At 40.5% G+C, this 22,285-nt stretch overlaps 1 protein-coding gene across 3 annotated transcripts in view; it reads left to right on the forward strand.

The window, feature by feature from the left end:
- gria4a (glutamate receptor, ionotropic, AMPA 4a) overlaps positions 1 to 22,285 on the forward strand; it is a 91,926-nt gene that overhangs the window by 38,015 nt on the left and 31,626 nt on the right. For all 3 annotated transcript variants that reach the window (XR_010816419.1, XM_066699291.1, XM_066699290.1), the window contains exons 3-6: positions 353 to 592; positions 8,788 to 8,972; positions 10,477 to 10,530; positions 12,349 to 12,507. Coding sequence is in view for 2 of the 3 variants with exons in the window: in XM_066699291.1 (XP_066555388.1) it covers positions 353 to 592; positions 8,788 to 8,972; positions 10,477 to 10,530; positions 12,349 to 12,507 (638 nt within the window). In the remaining variant the exon portion in view is untranslated. The remainder of the gene's footprint in view (positions 1 to 352; positions 593 to 8,787; positions 8,973 to 10,476; positions 10,531 to 12,348; positions 12,508 to 22,285) is intronic.

Below are 22,285 nucleotides of genomic sequence, written 5' to 3' on the forward strand. Positions count from 1 at the left end.
CAAACGACTCTGCAGAGTACTTTGCTCTTGCTATCCTTCTGGTGCAGTGTAACCATTGTAGCCTTCATGGGGTTAGCATATGGTTAATTCTTCCGTTAACAAATTGTCCGTCTTTGTAATTGTAGAGTTCCAAATTAATATATGGAAAATAATGTTTTGTGAGTTACGGTTGATGTATAATGGCTCCTTATGAACCTGCACATTTTGGACTGCCTGTTTACAGATGCATCTATTTGGGAAATGTCTGTATTATGATTTCTGTGTAAAACAACATCAATAGTAAAGACTTTAATGGCATCCCCTCTCCTCTCCCCATCCTCTCCCCATCCTCTCTCTCTCTCTCTCCCCACAGTCTGTTCACAGTACTCCCGAGGAGTTTTCGCAATATTCGGTCTGTATGACAAGCGCTCGGTGCACACCCTGACCTCCTTCTGCAGCGCCCTGCACATCTCTCTCATCACTCCCAGCTTCCCCACAGAAGGCGAGAGCCAGTTCGTGCTGCAGCTGCGGCCGTCCCTGCGAGGGGCCCTCCTCAGCCTGCTGGACCACTACGACTGGAACCGCTTTGTCTTTCTCTACGACACAGACCGGGGTAAGCATGCCACTCACTTCATCTTGCTCTGGAGGTATTTGAATAAATGACTAGCTCGACTTTCTTTCTTTTTTGGACCACGACTATATATTCCCAAACAATCACCACAGAAACCTCTGTCCTGAACCAGTAAAACTGATGAGCAACTTCTTTGTCGCTTAAAACTGATTCTTATCGCCCTGCACTGCACTTGACATGAAGAGGTATGCAATCCCACAGTCTCATCATGCTTCTCATTGCGAAACAGTGGGCTTTGTATTTAAATCAGTCCTGTCTGCGGTGCTACTGCCATTCTTTAATTTTCCAGTTTATTAATTCTGCTTCCCTTGTTTATGACAAGAGGAGTTTACATAACACAGTACTTTGCAAGCTGTAATATATACCAGCAAATAAAGTACTGGAGGTTAGCCTGTGATCTGTTCTTTTTTATGACAGTGGTAAATGTTTTAGTTTTGTAGTCTGACTGCAATGTGGTGCCAGGCACTGATGTCTATCTTGATGCTGCAATTTGAGGAAAAGATGTGCATATCATAATTGCAGATTAATTGAGTAGATATGTCTTTGTCCTTTTCTTTGCTAAGAGGGACTATTAAGAAAAAAAGACAGAGCTAAGAGCTTAAGGATAACCTGTGATGTATATGTGTTTAAAACCATTAAAATGAGAGTATTATAAAATAGCTTTTAATTTTATCCCCCAGAATAACTAAGTTACAACTAAGTCGGCTTATTGCCTTATATATTCCACTTTCCATCTGTTACTTTACTGCTATTAAGTGATTTGTTGTTGTTGTTGCAGCATTGCAATATGTTCAAATATGATGATTACAAGACAGTTATCTTAATATATTATACATTTCATTTTTACAGCAGTATGTGACAAAATATTTTCTTTTCAAAATACCAGTCTAAATATCTGAAGGTATAATTTCTAGATTAAAACCTATTCAAACTTTTTTTACCGTCACTGATATAGCAATCTTTCATGTAAATAATTGATTGTTTTTAAGGTCGCAGTCTCATAGTATAGAGTATGCATCACTTCATTGCAACCAGCATGTATTCAATGCAGGGCACTGCCTTATTTAATTGAGCACCTGAAAAATACTGCAGTTTTCCCATTTTTCCATAATACGTCTGAGTCTGAGGGATAAATGTCAGTCTGCTGCAAGACCGCGTGACAGACAAGGTACCAACTACAGAGGTGTTTGAGTCGACTGTTTTGAATGTGCTGTTATCCAGCAGTATTACATAAATGTCATTGTATGACAGGAAACGTATGCATCAGCTTTCAGATCATATTTCTGACATTTAAACACAGAAAAAAAAAGTACTCTATGGAAGAAAAGTGTTTATAGGTATCAAAGGGCTGTGAGAGGCAGGTATTCATTGGTTGCTGATTTTATTTTATTATTTTCCTGCTGTATTTTAATATCCATAATATGGCAAGATATTCCATCTTTACATAGACTTAATTATCATACTGGGATATTGGATCTGTTTGTATTAACATTCGAATTTCCCAAAAGCGTTCTCCGTTGATGACTCGGGAAAGTGTTGAGTTGTTAAAGCTTGCTGAAGTGTGAACCCTCGACAGAAGAAGGGTGTTGAATAGTATTGGAGCTCCACTGATGGATGACTGTATTTAAGAGGTGAGGTGTTCTCTGTATTGGGAATTTTGACTTTATGAGGCGCTCCTGCTGAGACACAGATGTAACTCTCTGGCTTGTGAGCAGACCCCTATGGAACACTACTGCCACCTATTGGACACTCAGGGACAAAATGGATGCTGTTTACTGTGGGGGGTGGGGGTCATTCATTTCTCAATTTATAAACAGCTGCAGAATTAGCGTCGTAGTATTTTGTCAATAAGATGTCTATTGAGGGTTTTCATAACCTGCGGTGAGTCCTTTTCTGCATATAAGGCCTTTATTTTGTGTTGCTGTTAGAGGTGTGCAGTCAAAAAATGTTTGTGTTTTCAATACTGGTGTTGTAATAGTGAAGGAAAGGAGCTCGATCATTTGGCCATTGCCATAGTATTGATGCTAACACACTTTCTCTCAAGGCTAGCTTTCGCTTACGGCGACTCCTTCATTTGGGAAATGCCAACAATATTTTATTAATGCATAATTAACGTTCTGAATTAAACTATGACAACACGTTAATCTTTGAGCAATCGACACTGCGTTCGTTCAGAGCAGGATTATAAATGTAAGGTATTAAGAATTTAGATGACTAATTTGTTCACTTCTTTGCAAAAAGGGGAAGACAAATATTTCCCTCCGAAGGAAAAGTCTTTAATTGGCTCTCCGAATCTCATCTCCTAGTCTGGCACAGCAGCCCTGATCTCAATCGAGCCACAGCAGGCAGGCCTGTGTGTTCATGGAGCATCAGTGTACAGTAAGCCTTAAGATTTGCTGACAGATTGCCTTTTTTGACCCCTAAGAGGAGCAGATGTGCCTGTGGATGGGCAGGCGACAGGTCTCATCTTGGGTCACCCTCATGCAAACAATATGATAAACAGTGATCTAGAACGAGGGGTTTGTTCATGCCTTTAGAGAGAGGAGTCTTAATGCATTAACACAGGCTGTATTGGATAAGAAATGGACTCCGTGGGGGTTTCAGACTGGGGAAAAGAGCAACACAGTGAAGGGCTTAGAAAGTGTATCAAAACTATAGCTGCGCAAACATCTAATACTATGTGTGTACAGTGAGGGAAAAATGTATTTGATCCCCTGCTGATTTTGTACGTTTGCCCACTGACAAAGAAATGATCAGTCTATAATTTTAATGGTAGGTGTATTTTAACAGTGAGAGACAGAATAACAACAAAAAAATCCAGAAAAACGCATTTCAAAAAAGTTATAAATTGATTTGCATGTTAATGAGGGAAATAAGTATTTGATCCCCTATCAATCAGCAAGATTTCTGGCTCCCAGGTGTCTTTTATACAGGAAACGAGCTGAGATTAGGAGCACTCTCTTAAAGGGAGAGCTCCTAATCTCAGCTCGTTACCTGTATAAAAGACACCTGTCCACAGAAGCAATCAATCAATCAGATTCCAAACTCTCCACCATGGCCAAGACCAAAGAGCTGTCCAAGGTTGTCAGGGACAAGATTGTAGACCTACACAAGGCTGGAATGGGCTACAAGACCATCGCCAAGCAGCTTGGTGAGAAGGTGACAACAGTTGGTGCGATTATTCGCAAATGGAAGAAACACAAAATAACTGTCAGTCTCCCTCGGTCTGGGGCTCCATGCAAGATCTCACCTCGTGGAGTTTCAATGATCTTGAGAACGGTGAGGAATCAGCCCAGAACTACACAGGAGGATCTTGTTAATGATCTCAAGGCAGCTGGGACCATAGTCACCAAGAAAACAATTGGTAACACACTATGCCATGAAGGACTGAAATCCTGCAGTGCCCGCAAGGTCCCCCTGCTCAAGAAAGCACATGTACAGGCCCGTCTGAAGTTTGCCAATGAACATCTGAATGATTCAGAGGAGAACTGGGTGAAAGTGATGTGGTCAGATGAGACCAAAATCGAGCTCTTTGGCATCAACTCAACTCGCCGTGTTTGGAGGAGGAGGAATGACCCCAAGAACACCATCCCCACCGTCAAACATGGAGGTGGAAACATTATGCTTTGGGGGTGTTTTTCTGCTAAGGGGACAGGACAACTGCACCGCATCAAAGGGACGATGGATGGGGCCATGTACCGTCAAATCTTGGGTGAGAACCTCCTTCCCTCAGCCAGGGCATTGAAAATGGGTCGTGGATGGGTATTCCAGCATGACAATGACCCAAAACACACAGCCAAGGCAACAAAGGAGTGGCTCAAGAAGAAGCACATTAAGGTCCTGGAGTGGCCTAGCCAGTCTCCAGACCTTAATCCCATAGAAAATCTGTGGAGGGAGCTGAAGGTTCGAGTTGCCAAACGTCAGCCTCGAAACCTTAATGACTTGGAGAGGATCTGCAAAGAGGAGTGGGACAAAATCCCTCCTGAGATGTGTGCAAACCTGGTGGCCAACTACAAGAAACGTCTGACCTCTGTGATGGCCAACAAGGGTTTTGCCACCAAGTACTAAGTCGAAGGGGTCAAATACTTATTTCTCTCATTAACATGCAAATCAATTTATAACTTTTTTGAAATGCGTTTTTGTTGTTATTCTGTCTCTCACTGTTAAAATACACCTACCATTAAAATTATAGACTGATCATTTCTTTGTCAGTGGGCAAACGTAAAATCAGCAGGGGATCAAATACTTTTTTCCCTCACTGTATCTATTTATATAGTATTCTAGATATATGGGTTTTCCATATGGGTGGTAGCTGGCCAGACTGATAAAAACATCAATATGTTGCGCTCACAACCATTTGCTTTTTCACTTTCAGCTTTAATTTAAAGAAGGCATTTGATCCTCTCCAAAGACACAGTGGAAGTAGTCCTGTCTGTATGGCTATGTTGTTGCTTCTCTGATCTCTAAGCCATGTTGCCAAAGTGTTGCAGGTGCTCTGTGATATCAGCAGACAGGAAAGCTTTACCTGGAGGCTCCAAAACTTCACCTCGGATACACAGGACCTACTTCTTGCCCTGAGGCCATGTTCTGAAGCCCACATTTTAGTCTTCTTTGACATTTACTGGGCTGGGTGGCGGGGGGGAATCTACAGCAGCAGTTTTGCAAGCAATAATATTATGATGACTAAGGAGAGGAAGTCTTTCCAATATTTATTCTTGTAGCAAGATGCAAGTGAGGAAGAGACTAAATGAATCACACATGTACATTTTCAAACAGTAGAGCAGTGTTATATTCCTGCTAAGAAATGTATATTCCAGTGAGTTCTTTGTAGACACCTAAAGCTGAGCATCTTAATTTGTATTATAGTTATTACGTCGGTGCCTGAAGTATTCTTATTTTTTCAGTCATTGCTTTCTTAATGTAACTAATTATTTACTACATTATTTACTGTTTACTATTGCCATCTTTGAGTGGTAAGAGATTGATTAAGAAGGGCCTATACATAGCACATTCTTATTTGTTTGTGTGTGTGTGTGTGTGTATTTAATTATTTGCATCATATAGTACCCTTTAACTTTCTGGGAAAGCCTTGTCAATCTTATTTAATTAACAATTTTTTCTTCCTGGCCACTTCAGTAGTGCACCTTCCAGTTTTTGTTATTCGATATCCAGGTCTGCCTTTCAACAAACACAGCAGCTCACCTGCTAAAGCTCTGCTGGTGAAAACGGCAACAACAGTTAAGATAGTTGATGTCTGTACAAGAGCAGAACCAGCAGTTCATTATTTTCAATCATCTTTGAAGTCAAAGCTTTGTGATCTTAAGCCATTGCAGCACGATAAGAGCCTTTCATCAGAACGGTTCATGTTGTCATTATTTTAATTTCAAATCATGAATCTACATTCTTAGATATTTGTTTCTCTCTCCGTAAGTCTGCGCAAACAGAGAGCCAGGCTTGCCAAATTCTGAGGGATGACCATGAAGGGTAGTTTAGGGGGACATCTGTTATATTTGGCTGGAAAATCAAGTGATTTATAATGGCTAAACACATTAGACAAAGACCGTGGAAATGCGATGCTAGCAGTGGGAGAGGTCTGTTGGAGACAATGTATAGATAGTGGCTTATTATATATATATATATATATATATATATATATATATATATATATATATATTTGTAATGTTTGTTTGTTTTGTTTCTTTTAACTTTTTCTGGAAAGTTTGAAAGTAACTGATGGAAGGATCTGCCAGGCTACATATTAAACAAATAAATAAATGTTGTGACCTCCAAATGATGTGTAAAACATATACCGTTTGCTCTGTGATTGAAGACTTGCATTTCTAGCTAAATAATCTTTTTGTTACAATTGATCAAGGGTATGAAAACATTTGGAGACAACTGCACATATATTTTCAAAAAGTGTGAAAGTAACTAGGATGATAATTACCTCACCAGTATTAATGAAGCATTCAAAAATATATTCCATTTTTTTTGTTTGTTTTTGTGTGTTTGCTTTTCACAATTTAATTGTTCATCTTGGGAAAAGCCTATTAAAGCTTGCTGGTTCAGTCCTCGAACTACATCCCCACAGAGAGGAAATGGCAACTCAATTGATTTCCCCTTTTGGTTATGTCTGTGGTTTGTGTAAGCTCCGCATTAACATAATAAAAAAAATGTGTGTAGGAGGAAAACAAGGATTTCTGCAGTTTAGAATGATTTTCCTAAGTAAACCATGATTACATCTGACATTTAATCGTGGCATTTAAACAGGATTTCGATGAAATAATATTTTTTTCAAGCCACAACAATATGAACCTGAACTGTATGGAATTAATTATATTAGTGCCAGGAAAATGGCGTGAATATCCTCGTGGTATATACTGCAGAGTGTCTTCCTTTGCATCCTCGGACCTTATTACTCTGCTGCAGTTCTCACTTTGATCATTCTAGAAACACTCCTGACACAACCAAGACACCACTGCAGTTAATTTAAAGTCAGTAACTTCAGTCTCATTCAACAGCTCCACACTGCACCCAACCCCCACCCCCTCTGCTGCTTGATTCCCAATGAGGTAAACATAAATTCGATTCCATTCGCCTGCTCTGGAGTTGCACTGAACTCACATCCTCGTGAATGCAGCAGCAGCCAGAATACTAAGCGTACAGCTGAGGTTTAAAGTAGACACAGCACGTCTACTGCTGGAGACAGCTCTCTGTGGCAACCAACTGGGAGTATATCAAGTGAGTGTACAGCCCGTGTGTGTGTGTGTGTGTATGAGTGTACGCGTGTATGTACTGCTTATACACACAATAAGATGCAGATAGCTAGATTGGGTGAAAGACAGAGGCAGAAAGAACATGATTAAATGAGCACAGTGCAAATCATTATTAGCGTGTTACACTAGTGGCAATGAAATGTTAGAGATTATTATTGTCTCTTTAGCTTCTATCAGTTTAAGAGTACTATCAATTACTGTCAGGATCCAGACACACCTTGACGATCTTGTTGGAATCCTGAAATGAGCTGTTGAGTGACCTGGCCAAAACTACCAAAATCCTGAGGAAAAGTATCGAATGAGCTGATTTTTTTGTCACATTCCCAGTGATAGACCAGACTTAAATGACTCTTCAGAGTGGGTTTGCTCCATTCTCCGCCTTCATTCGGTGCAGTGGAGCTGTGTCCTGACACCTACTGTCAATCTAATATCACCCACAGATGTCGGGGGAACATGTTTCACCAAATCTTGGTCTGATGGAAGCACCTTTAATTGGCAGTTCTCCAGCACCTTGAAGGGCAGTGAGTGACAGCAGCCTCAACGACGCCCCCCAATGTACAAAATTCAGCCACCATCTTGGAAATGAAGGCACTGGAGTTATAACTGAAATGAGAAACAAAATTAAATAAATTGATAAAGGCTTTTGGTATAATTAGCTAAATAAACAAGTGATTGAATTATTGAATGAACGCACCCCACGGAGTCTTTCTGAAAAGATGATGTATTGCAATTGATGGATCTTGTGACTAAACCAAAGTCCTTTTTGATTAAAAGTGGCAAACTTTGAGTGCTTAGAAGATTACTGCACAATTATATTGCTTTTCTGCAGCCTGGTGTGTCCTGGATTGTTGAGTAATTCTTTTTTATGTCCTGCGGCTCAGTTCCCTGCTGGATTGTGAAAAATGCATGCTTGCAGCATCCTTCAGGCAAGCAGTTATTAAAGACCCGTGTTGAAGCACACCTGACTGCCATATGCCATAAACATATATGGACACCTGTGTTTTTATTACTACTCAATCTTGACTAATAATAATAATAAAACTCTTCAGTTATACAATTAATGTTAGAAGTCTAAATCCTGGGGTACAATGTTATTAGTGTTACTATTATGGTCGTAGCAATGTTGTTTATTTAACCATGATTAGGCAATTATCGGGGATAATTATATTTAAATTGCATTGCAAATGAAGGAATTCCATCTTGTGTAGAAGAGTATTAAAACTTGTTTTATTTTTCTCAGTGAAGAAACTGACTTTATTTTTCTTTTCTATAACAGCTTATTGTATTCTGAAAAAAAGAAAAACACAAAGTCGTGGTTTGCTGTTCTTGTGTAGGAGAAATGTCAAGGTTCCAACAGACCAAATGCTATCATTATTTTCCTCCTGTTTATTTTTTTATCAGGGTACTCCATACTTCAAGCAATTATGGAAAAGGCAGGTCAAAACGGCTGGCAAGTCAGCGCCATCTGTGTGGAGAATTTTAATGATGCAAGCTACAGACGGCTTTTAGAAGATCTTGATCGCAGGCAAGAAAATAAATTTGTGATAGACTGCGAAGCTGAGAGACTGCAGAACATTTTAGAGCAGGTAACCGAATCAATTATCAATTAATTCAATATTCTGAACTGGGTATTCGCAGAACTACAGACCTTCTTAAGAACTGTGCTCATTCACTAGCTGCACGCCTGGCACTGCAAATGAAATCCATTTTACAAACATTAACACACCAATATTTTGACCTTCACCTATTTAACATATATATATTTATGCAGATATTCTACACAACAATTAATGCTTTGCCCTTTAACAAGACTGCGGTGAAGGCTGGCTCACACATATGTCAGTTTCCAAAAGTTCCCCAGCTTAAAAATCAATCTTCCAACATAATTTTCCAATTCAGGGGATAGCTAATTTATTGGAGATCATTGGATAATCCCGACAGGAGCTGAAATTGCTATAACTCATATCCATGTTTGTTTTGCACTTGCACTATATAGTGTGACTGCATGTGTTTCATAACATCGTATCCTTGAGCTTAAGGACTTTGCATTGCATTGTGAGAAATAAACAGTTTTTAAAATATATATATATCATCATAACTCTGTTTTAACTTTTAAGCTTTTTTCCCCCTGCCCTGGCATTGGCACTGAATCCCAAACAGACATCTCTCCCTTCTCCACAGCCTATGGCAACTTGAACTAGACTTGCTAAATATTTCCAGCCTGGGCTTTCGGGAGTCCTTCATGTTTAAACAGCGTGTATCTGACTAAACTCCCTATTAGAAAACAGATCAGGGCAGAATAAAGTTGCACCCGCTGTCTTACGTTATCTGCCTCCCTGTGTGGATCTGTTTATTATCCTGTAGCTACATATTATCTCACGACTAAGCAGCAAATAAATCAGCCAGGTTAAGGCCTCAAACACTTTGAGTTAGAACAGAGAATGCCAATGCCTGGTAAATGTTCAATCCGCCCTACTGATTTCTTATTTGATTTCTTTATTTGGGTTGTGTGCTTGCTTTCTTCCCCCTCAGCTCAATCAAATTCGTGTTTCACATTCAGCTTTGAGTAGGGATGTCTGTGCCACACTAATATACTGTAATGCCCTCAATTCTTCACTGTTTGCCTTGAGGAGTCCTTTTGTTGTGGTTCTGGAGTAGTTACAGACTGACAAATGGCAACAACGGTGAACCGCATGGAAGGCGAACACTAGGGTATGAAACAAGACAAAAATGAAGTAACGGGATCAAATGTATTTATGGTCGGAGTTTTCTGAAAGCAAAATAAACTTTTTGGTATTCTGGCTGCAGTTGTTTACCTTTAACGACAGTCATTATTATTGCGATGGTTCACAGAGTATTCTGTATCGAATGCATTGCCACTGTCTCAAGGCAGTGGATAGGCATAGATTTACACATTTGCACCTGATTAGTCCACATTAATTCATCATAAGGCACAGCTGCTAATTAGTTGATAGACACAAAAAGCTGACAGTCACATTTCCCCTGGTTGTGAAATTTATTCCAATTTATTTACTCAGGGCTGTGAGAAGTGATAAAGCATGCTAATATATTCTAAATCTTCCTTTTCAGATTGTTAGTGTCGGAAAACATGTCAAAGGCTACCATTACATCATGGCGAATTTGGTAAGAAAAAGTTCTGTTGTCGTCTGTTGTTGTTGTCGTTTTGGTGTTGTTCGTTTCTTGTTTGGTCTTGTAGCTTCTCTCCCGTAATGAAAGATGTATTTCAGCATGAATTAAATTAGCGAGCAGTGCCTTGAGAGCGCAGGTGCTTAAAGATGTCAGCAGCGAACGAAGAGTTGGATGGGTGACACGTCTAGTTGACAGCTTGGCGTGGTCTCTGCAGGGAGAGAGAATCTGTTTTGTCAGATCACTTTCATTGAGTTAAGGTGCGCGAGTCCTATGCAATCAGTGAGTATTGGAAATAAGTAAATTATGATGATTAGATTCAGATAAGGAGATGGAAAGAGACACGCTGATGATGAATTGATGGGTCTTTCATTGTGCCTGAAGAAGCTGCAAGATTCTTGTCTTTGTGGTCTTATCTACTGTAAAAAAAAACACATTTGGGAATGGGTAACTGCCATTTTTATCGGCCGTTTAAAATTGTCAGACATACTCCTCATTTTTAAGCTCTTGTAGGGCTTTCTCCTGCCAAGTGAGCTGTGTTTTAGTTGGCTCCACTTTCATTTTGCTATTATTACAGAAGGATGATCTCATTAAAGCGGTCATGTTTGAAGATAACATTTACCGTATTTTAGAGGAGCAGGCTTAAGCTATTCATGTCTCTCGGTGTATTCTGCTGTATTGGTGTACATCTCTTGCCTTCTTGTACTTAGAGTGGTACAGTGCTACAGTGAGACAAGACATAAACGTGACATAATACAGGAGCACCTCAGGAAGTACGATTCAGATTAAGTGGGCCTTGTCTGCATCACGCAGTGCTTCCTAATTTTGTCGCAATAACGTATTCTGAGCTCTTACACACCATGCTCAATAAAATAAAAATAGATTTTCTGATGGAGTGTTCCCAGCTATTTGATTGGTATTCTGCTCTCACCTGCAATAAGGCTGTGCTTAGAGCAGATTACACCCATAGTAGTCATAGTACACAACAGATAGCATTTTAAAAAGCTTTAGCATTTATTTCTGAATTTACTTATTTTATTGTCCTCAGAGAACTGTTTTGTGAACTTAAGAAGTACATTTAGACTACAAAGCTACAAGCACCCTGATGAACGAGTCCAAGCTTCGATTGCATTTGGAAGAAGTGGATGAATTAAAATGTTATTTAGTTTTTTGGCACATAGAAATCAAGGAACAATTATCAGACCAGTTTAGCTTGTGTGAGGACTTGGCAGTGTAGGTCAAAAAAAGTAAAAAGTGCCTTGGGTGATAGGATTGGCTCTTCGGCTGTCTAACATCGGTGGTAGAAAGTGGGAAATTAAAAAATAAAGAATTCAATTAAAGGATTTCTCCAAACCTTGGGAATTGTGCTTCATATGCCTAGAATTTTCCTTCATTTATTTCTGCTGAGTGTCTTCCAATCTGAAGGATTTTCATGGGGGCAATCCCAGTTTACATACCCCCTAACAGGCTCATAAATCAGCTCCCATCTGCTTTGGAGGAAAGAGCATTGGTCACTGATGTGTTGCTCTACACTTCAAAGACATTATGGACTGCACAGTGCACCAGGAATTCATTAAATGGGACTTTTTACCCTCAAGTCCTAGCAAGTCTCACTGCCTCTGTGTGTGACCTGAAGCAAGCTACCCAACCACCTTGTGCTTAATCTTTTGAGTGAAATATTAAGACCGGGGTGCTGTGGTAAGCAGCTGCAGTAGCCTCTGCTGTTACTGGGTTCATTCCCTATGCCAATGTCAAGCATCTGTAAAATGACTAATTCTTTGTATTCACCTCTTTCTTCTTTGTTTCTTCTTATAGGGGTTTAAGGATATCTCACTAGAGAGGTTCATGCACGGCGGGGCCAATGTAACAGGGTTCCAGCTGGTGGATTTTAACACACCAATGGTCATTAAACTCATGCAGCGCTGGAATAAACTGGACCAGAGAGAATACCCAGGGTCCGAGAGCGCGCCCAAGGTAGGCTTAACTGCTCTGAGAAAGGTTTAAGAAAGGAGTTTTTGCTTCAGTTGTTGCTTGCCAATATACATATCCAATAAGAATGATTAACAGAGAGAATGACATGGAAAAACCTGTATGGTAGGATTTGAATCAAGATAATAGGACAGTGTAGGCTGTTCTAAAGTTAGTAATTGGTTCTTCACAGGCGGCCATAAAATGCTTTAAGAGTTCAGTGGGTTAAGAACTTGTGATGCCCTCAACAGATTATGATCGTGAATCAGCAAATTATTTTTTCAGCACTGTTTTCCTGCAGACCAATGTCCCCAGTCCCTGAGAAAGGCAATCAGACAGCTCTGTCTCTGTCTTAGCACAAGAGAGGTCTTTGCAGTCATTGTAGTTATCAATCTGACAGAGTGGCCTACTTTCTTGTCAGGGAGACTTGATTAAATGTGTCAGGGGGGAAAGACAAATATGCTAAAGAGGCCTTCGTACTTCACATGAAAATGGCATGTATATAAATGGATTGTTTTAATAGTATGTACAGTACTGTGCAAAAGTTTTAGGCAGGTGTGAAAAATCACTCCACTGTGGAGTAGTGGTTGGGGCTCTGGACTCATGATTTAAAGGTTGTGTATTCAAATCCTGAGTAGGGCAGTGCTGTTGTACCCTTGAGCAAGATACATCACTTAGATTGTTCCAGTAAAATACCCAGCTGTATAAATGGGTACAAATATGAGTTGCCCTGGATAAGAGTGTCTCCTAAAAGATAAGTAATGTAAAGAAGAACAAGGAGTCCTGGAAGTGATGGTATGGCCCCCACAGAGCCCTGATCTCAACATCTTTCTGGGATTGCATGAAGAGAGAGAGAGAAGCATCTGAGGCTGCCTAAATCCACAGAAGGGCTGTGTTTACTTTTCCAAGATGTTTGGGCCAACCTACCTTCAAAAACTGTGTGCAAGTGTACCTAGAAATGTTCACTCACTTTGTATTTAGTTAAGTGATAAATATAATCTATTAACATGTCTATTTTTGAAAGCATTCTTACTTTACAGCATTTTATCACACCTGCCTAAAACATTTGCACAGTATATACACTCACCTAAAGGATTATTAGGAACACCTGTTCAATTTCTCATTAATGCAATTATCTAACCAACCAATCACATGGCAGTTGCTTCAATGCATTTAGGGGTGTGGTCCTGGTCAAATAAATCTCCTGAACTCCAAACTGAATGTCTGAATGGGAAAGAAAGGTGATTTAAGCAATTTTGAGCGTGGCATGGTTGTTGGTGCCAGATGGGCCGGTCTGAGTGTTTCACAATCTGCTCAGTTACTGGGATTTTCACGCACAACCATTTCTAGGGTTTACAAAGAATGGTGTGAAAAGGGAAAAACATCCAGTATGCGGCAGTCCTGTGGGTGAAAATGCCTTGTTGATGCTAGAGGTCAGAGGAGAATGGGCCGACTGATTCAAGCTGATAGAAGAGCAACTTTGACTGAAATAACCACTCGTTACAACCGAGGTATGCAGCAAAGCATTTGTGAAGCCACAACACGTACAACCTTGAGGCGGATGGGCTACAACAGCAGAAGACCCCACCGGGTACCACTCACCTCCACTACAAATAGGAAAAAGAGGCTACAATTTGCACAAGCTCACCAAAATTGGACAGTTGAAGACTGGAAAAATGTTGCCTGGTCTGATGAGTCTCGATTTCTGTAGAGACATTCAGATGGTAGAGTCAGAATTTGGCGTAAACAGAATGAGAACATGGATACATCATGCCTTGTTACCACTGTGCAGGCTGGTGGTGGTGGTGTAATGGTGTGGGGGATGTTTTCTTGGCACACTTTAGGCCCCTTAGTGCCAATTGGGCATCGTTTAAATGCCACGGCCTACCTGAGCATTGTTTCTGACCATGTCCATCCCTTTATGACCACCATGTACCCATCCTCTGATGGCTACTTCCAGCAGGAAAATGCACCATGTCACAAAGGTCGAATCATTTCAAATTGGTTTCTTGAACATGACAATGAGTTCACTGTACTAAACTGGCCCCCACAGTCACCAGATCTCAACCCAATAGAGCATCTTTGGGATGTGGTGGAACGGGAGCTTCGTGCCCTGGATGTGCATCCCACAAATCTCCATCAACTGCAAGATGCTATCCTATCAATATGGGCCAACATTTCTAAAGAATGCTTTCAGCACCTTGTTGAATCAATGCCACGTAGAATTAAGGCAGTTCTGATCCTAATCTGTTCCTAATAATCCTTTAGGTGAGTGTATATATATACACTCACCTAAAGGATTATTAGGAACACCATACTAATACTGTGTTTGACCCCCTTTCGCCTTCAGAACTGCCTTAATTCTACGTGGCATTGATTCAACAAGGTGCTGAAAGCATTCTTTAGAAATGTTGGCCCATATTGATAGGATAGCATCTTGCAGTTGATGGAGATTTGTGGGATGCACATCCAGGGCACGAAGCTCCCGTTCCACCACATCCCAAAGATGCTCTATTGGGTTGAGATCTGGTGACTGTGGGGGCCAGTTTAGTACAGTGAACTCATTGTCATGTTCAAGAAACCAATTTGAAATGATTCGACCTTTGTGACATGGTGCATTTTCCTGCTGGAAGTAGCCATCAGAGGATGGGTACATGGTGGTCATAAAGGGATGGACATGGTCAGAAACAATGCTCAGGTAGGCCGTGGCATTTAAACGATGCCCAATTGGCACTAAGGGGACTAAAGCCTAAACATCCCCCACACCATTACACCACCACCACCAGCCTGCACAGTGGTAAAAAGGCATGATGGATCCATGTTCTCATTCTGTTTACGCCAAATTCTGACTCTACCATCTGAATGTCTCAACAGAAATCGAGACTCATCAGACCAGGCAACATTTTTCCAGTCTTCAACTGTCCAATTTTGGTGAGCGTGTGCAAATTGTAGCCGCTTTTTCCTATTTGTAGTGGAGATGAGTGGTACCCGGTGGGGTCTTCTGCTGTTGTAGCCCATCCGCCTCAAGGTTGTACGTGTTGTGGCTTCACAAATGCTTTGCTGCATACCTCGGTTGTAACGAGTGGTTATTTCAGTCAAAGTTGCTCTTCTATCAGCTTGAATCAGTCGGCCCATTCTCCTCTGACCTCTAGCATCAACAAGGCATTTTCGCCCACAGGACTGCCGCATACTGGATGTTTTTCCCTTTTCACACCATTCTTTGTAAACCCTAGAAATGGTTGTGCGTGAAAATCCCAGTAACTGAGCAGATTGTGAAATACTCAGACCGGCCCGTCTGGCACCAACAACCATGCCACGCTCAAAATTGCTTAAATCACCTTTCTTTCCCATTCAGACATTCAGTTTGGAGTTCAGGAGATTGTCTTGACCAGGACCACACCCCTAAATGCATTGAAGCAACTGCCATGTGATTGGTTGGTTAGATAATTGCATTAATGAGAAATTGAACAGGTGTACCTAATAATCCTTTAGGTGAGTGTATATAGAAAGTCTACACCCCATTTCAAAATTGTCACCTTTGATGTCTTATAGCCTGGAATTAAAATGCAGTAAAATATTAGTTTTTCTTAATTTATCTACACATCCTACCCCATCATTTCCAAGTGGAAAAAAAATAAAGACATTCTTATAAAATGTATAAAAATTTAAATTGAAATAGCTTTGTTGGATAAGTGTCCTTGTAATAGCAAATCCTAAATTAGCTCAGGTGTAAGCAGTCTCCTTCAAAATCAAACACCAAGTTAAGTGGCCTCCACCTGTGTTATAATTGTAAAATAATTGTAGTGATTCACATGGTTAGAGGATACATTCAGCAGTTCCTGTAGGTTCCCTCTGATGGGTAATGAATTTCAAAGCAAATACTAAACCATGAGCACCAAGGAGCTTTCAAAAGGCACAGATTGATTATCCCTTGAAGCACAGTCAAGATGATTATTAAGAAAACTGGGTGACCAGGCAAGAAGAAGACTGATCAGAGAGGCTACCAAGAGGCCAATGGCAACTTTGCTACAGGTTTTTACTGACTAGTGACTAGTTAAAGTGTACATTGGACAACAATGTCCCAATCACTTCACAAATCTGGCCTGTCTGGTACTCAAGAAAGCCCACCTTGATCCCTGTTTGAAGTAGGCATGTTTTGTGGTCTGACAAAACTAAAATAGAATTTTGTGGCCTTAAAAAAGTGTATCACTCAATGAACACCATCTGTACTGTGGAGCATGGCAGTGGCAGCATCTTGTTATGGGGATGTTTCTCATCTGCAGGGACTGTGTCTTTTTTCAGGATAGAAGGGAAAATGAATGGAGAAAAATATTGAAAAGTCCTTGAGGAGCTGAAACTGACAGAAGTTCACATTTTAGCATGACAATGATTCGAAGCACACAGCTAACAGTACACTGTAGTGGTTAAGGAACAAAAAGGTAAATGTCCTTGAGTGGCCCAGTCAGAACCCCGACCTAAATCCAAGAAGAAATATGTGGCATGACTTGAAGATTGCTAACCATCAGTGCTCCCCAATGAACTTGACAGAGCATGAACAGTTTTGTAAAGAATAATGGTCAAATATCGCCGAATCTAGGCTTGCAAATTTGGTAGAGACCAACAGTCTCACAGCTGCAATTGCTGCCAAAGGTGCTTCCACCAAGTATTAACTCAGGGGGGAGACTTATCCAGTTATGATCTTTCATTTTTGTATTTTATATATATATATTCCCCTTAACAGTGTGGAGTATGGTGTGCAGATAAGTTGAAAAACTCCTAATTTAAATGCTTGAAACTCTGAGGCACTCCAGGGCGACTTACAAAATATCAGAGTAATACAAAGTGCAATAATACAGTGCAGTTCAGGCATAATACATTTTACAAATTTAGTATTTACACAAGTGTATAGGAGATACAGTAAGCACTATATAAGGTCTTACATCCAATATATAAGGTCTTACATCCTAATATGCACAGTAGGCTACATAATGCATGTTGCAATACAGTGCTTCAAAAACAAAGGGTCAAATTGGGGGCAAGGGTTGCGACTCTGCTTCCCACTCGAAGTTAGAACTGACTACGTGACATACAGTATAAAATGAAAACATTACCGTGGGCTCAGTACAATATACAAGGTGAAATTAATGAGAGTTAAGCTCTGTTTTCACCCTGTTTATTTCTGATGTCAAAAGTGATTTGGCACAAGGGCTAACATTTTTGCATTTTATATTAAGAAGTGAATGATGTAGAATCTGATCCCGCTTGGAAACCACATGCAAACCACACCCCCCAAACCCACGCCCCGTCCCTCGCCGCTGTCCCCCCCAACCCTGAAACCAAAACCTACGCCCATGTGTCTCTGCACTGGAAATGACAAGGTACCGCAAATTCATTCACTTTGACCATGACTCACACTACAACCGGTGCAGTTAGGGTGTAATGTTGAATTGCCTTGGTGTTTGTACTGTATTTGACTCTGCATTGGTCAGTGTGTCTAGAACTGAATTTGAGAGCTTTCCTAAGGATAAGGTTAATTATGTCTTAGGTACTGTCATAACCTTCTGTGACATACCACCCGTCTTGATGCATTTCACCTTGAGAAAGTTACAGTATATGTGGAAGGTCATCAGTGGGATCAGTGTGGGTAGATATTATTACCGTTTAGCATTCCCCACAGTGGAGATTTTTTTTTTCTACGGTAACCTTTTGGACTACAGCGTACCTTGCATGATCCAGGGATTTACTGTGTCTATGTGCAGAGACTGCTGCAGGCTACAAGAGTGAATAGCAATTTACTGTACTGTAGTGGCATTGAAATTCTGACTGCAGAAGGGCAAACCAAGGTTAAAAGACCCCAGTGGACTAATTTAGGTAGAATGCAGCCCATTATGATAGGAGAAAGTGCTTTTAGCTGATGAGCCTTGTTAGTGCTGATGAGGGTACACTAATCAACAGGTGTGCAGACACGGTCTAAATTGCTGTCCTGGCTACGCCATGAACTGTGCACAGGGGCTTGCTCTGTAATGGCTTCCTGGCATTTCAGTAAGAGAAGGAAAACAATGACCTACATAAACACAAGCTCATGCAAAATGCCACTGTGGTGTGCAAAAGTATATGTGTCCTCTGGGCGCTTTCATTCCTCCAGAGGTGTGCCATCTGCTATCAATGTCCACAGCCAAAATATGGATGACTGCTGTGAGTTTTATTGTTAATGAATGTGCTCATCATGTTACTGTGCCAGAAAGAAAGTTAAAGGTGATTTGATAATGGAATGCAGACAAAATGGTAATGCTAGTTTCAAGACTTTTATAAAAAGTAATACAAATTATTCATCCCCCAAAAAATGAGTATCAGGTCATTGATTTTAAGAATTTTAAGAATTAAACTGATATGTGCTTTCTGCAGTGCTCATTTTTCAATATGGGCTAAGATAGAGACTGGTCAGTTGGTCATTTAGTTAGCAAACTTGTCAAATTTGCAGATGATACTAAAATAGGTGGCTCAGCAGATACAATCTCGGCAGCACAGGCTATTCAAAGGCACTGGTTGTTGTGGGCCGACACCTGCCAGATGAAATTCAATGTGGACAAGTGCAAGGTATTACATGCAGGTAACAGAAATGTTCACTATAATTACACTATGGGAGGAATAGAACTAGATGAAGTAACGCATGAGAAAGACCTAGGAGTCTATGTGGACTCCTCACTTTCTCCATCCAAACAATGTGGGGAAGCAATAAAAAAGGCTAACAATGTTAGGGTATATTGTCAAAAGTGTAGAATTGAGAACAAGGGCAGTGATGTTCAGACTGTACAATGCACTAGTTAGAGCTCATCTGGATACTGTGGACAGTTCTGGGCTCCACACTTCAAGAAAGATATCGCTGCTCTAGAGGCAGTTCAGAGGAGAGCAACCAGACTTATTCCAGGTCTGAAGGGAATGTCCTACTGAGAGACTGAGGAACTGAACCTTTTCACCCTGGAACAGAGGAGACTACGTGGGGACTTGATCCAAGTCTTCAAAATCATGAAGGGCATCGACCACATCAAACCAGAGGAGCTTTTCCAGATCAGCAGGGACACACGCACCCGGGGACACAAATGGAAATTGGGCTTCAAGGCATTCAAAACGGAAAACAGGAGACACTTCTTTACACAGAAAGTTGTCACAATCTGGAACAAACTCCCCAGCGATGTGGTTGAAGATGAAAGTTTGGGAACATTTAAAAATAGACTGGATAGGATCCTTGGATCACTTAGTTATTAATGGACACCAAACGAGCAATATGGGTCGAATGGCCTCCTCTCGGTTGTAAACTTTCTTATGTTCCTATGTTCTTATATTTCTAAAAATGAAATAAACATAGGGAAAGTATACTTATTTTCTCTTCTCTGTTACATAATATTATACAAAATCAATCATTTTTGATTAACTTAGACCAATTCCCTTTGGAACTTAGAAGCGTAACAGAAAATAATGAGTTAAAGATGTTGTTTTATTGACATTGAGATTGGCTTTCCTTTTCTGTCTAATAACCTAAAAGCAGGCCAAGCTATAGTGTACCCCAGTGCTGTAGTTGTGATTGAAGTAGTGGGGGGGTGCTGCTGGTTTGATGACCAGGGAATGGCGGATGATGTCAGAATTATAGAAGGGTATACGCTACATCTTTGTGGGTGTACGCAAAGTTATCTAGGCATACACAAAGTTCCCTTCAAATTATGTGGGCATTATGCCCTTGATTACACCATTGGTGTGCCCTCGTAGAGGTTTTATTAAACTGTATCCTGTGGCAACATTAAGTTAGTAAGGTTAGGTCTGAGAATGATGCTTGGCATCCATGTTATCTGTGCACAGTTGGCACAAGGAAAGAGGAGCTCCGTTAGAGGATGGGTTGGCTTTCATCATAACCTGTAATGAGTGGAGCAGAGCTGAGCAGAGTGCAAGTAATGAAACAAATTCCTCTGGGCAGCAAAACATATGATCTCCTTTACGGCCAGGATAATTAATTCTGAACTGTGTATCTAGTCATCTTTCCATCTGTTATCAAACATTTATAAGTGCATGCATTATATATGTTTTTTGTTTGTTTTTTTAGTCTACAAAATCTACTTATGTACAGTGTATGAGCTAAATATATTATATGGGGAGATACCTTATTGGTGGCTTATGGTAAACAGACTACTCCCTAGCTGTCTTCAAGCGGTTAAGAATTCATTTCAGCCGTGGTTAGACTCACCCTCCCCGGGAGTTCCTGGGAATTGCTCTTCATATTGTGGGAAGCAAACCACTGACAGTACCAGTGTGATAAAACATGATGACACTGTGGCAATATGCCCATGTAGCACACCGTATACACAAGATTGGCCTTATTTAATACAATGGCATTTAAGATGTCACATTTAATTTGTGAAATGTATGTTCCCAAATGCTATGTGAGACATTTTGGCTTTAAACCGGAATCCACATTTTGTTCTCATTAATCTCCTCACTGCTTCCTTGTGTGATTCATCCTGGGCTTTTATCTGAACATATTATAGGAGAGGCCAATTAGAATTAGAATAAAGAGGAAAGCGTACGCCTTTTCCTCAGTGTTTTCCTCCTCTCTATGTGCCGCGAATGCTCAGGGGCAGAATTAGGCTTGGCGTTTTAGTGTTCTGCGTTTACATTAATTGGTCACCGCTCATCTGCGCAACTGGATCTCAGCGTTCACAGTGTCTTCCTAATCCTGGCAGCTTTGCTTCATTTTTCTTCCTCTCAGCTGAAAGTGGATGTAGTCATTTTCTCCATTTACCCTCCAGGAACTAAGGTTCAAATCTTGTGCACTCCAGGCAACAAATACAAGGCACAAAAAGTTTTTTGAATGAGCTATTTCAAGGACTAGGTGCTGGTCACATTTGTTTGTTGTTCACTTGTGGGCTACATATAGGCCTGGAAAAGACGAAGAAGAAGAAAGCAAGCTTCAGCAAGATGACTTCCAACTCCTTTAATGCTCTTTGTGTCCTAACACACTTATATTCCAGAAAGGCCAGAATCTAACAACAGTGGCAGAAAGAGCAGTGTTACAAACATTTAATTGTCTGCTACTGGCCTTAGAACATCTGCTAGTAGCTGCACTACCCAACTAAGGCTAATGATTTAGACAAAAAGTGGACTTTCACCCCTATCAAATACCTGCCGAACATGCTGTGATTTTGTATGTTTTTTATTTTGTTTATGGTAATATAGGTGCACTGAATACTGTTTAGTGGAAGTGTACACTTGTAGATTTTCAACAGTCGCTGTAGACAACCAGAGCTATTAATCTCCCCCCCCCACATCTCCATTTGGGTCTTTATGTAAATGCCTCTGTGAATATCGGGTCCAGCTTTGATTCCTTCTTCATTTACTCAATAGTTGTTCCATTACTTAACCTTCTTAAACACTGAAACATCAATATGTTTGAAGCTTCCAACAATTATTAGTGATCTTGAGTGAAGCTTGGTTTTTAGGCAGGTGTGAAAAACTGCTGTAAAGTAAGAATGCTTTAAAAACTAGACATGTTAATAGATTATATTAATCACTTAACTAAATACAAAGTCAGTGAACAATTCTAGGTACATTTGCACACAGTTTTTGAAGGAACTTGGCAGGTAGGTTGGCCCAGACATCTTGGAGAACTAACCACAGTTCTTCTGTGGATTTAGGCAGCCTCAGTTGCTTCTCTCTCTTCATGGAATCCCAGACAGACTAGATGATGTTGAGATCAGGGCTCTGTGGGGGCCATACCATCACTTCCAGGACTCCT

This window comes from Amia ocellicauda, chromosome 3, assembly GCF_036373705.1.
Source record: "Amia ocellicauda isolate fAmiCal2 chromosome 3, fAmiCal2.hap1, whole genome shotgun sequence".
In the NCBI taxonomy this organism is placed as follows: Eukaryota; Metazoa; Chordata; class Actinopteri; order Amiiformes; family Amiidae; genus Amia; species Amia ocellicauda.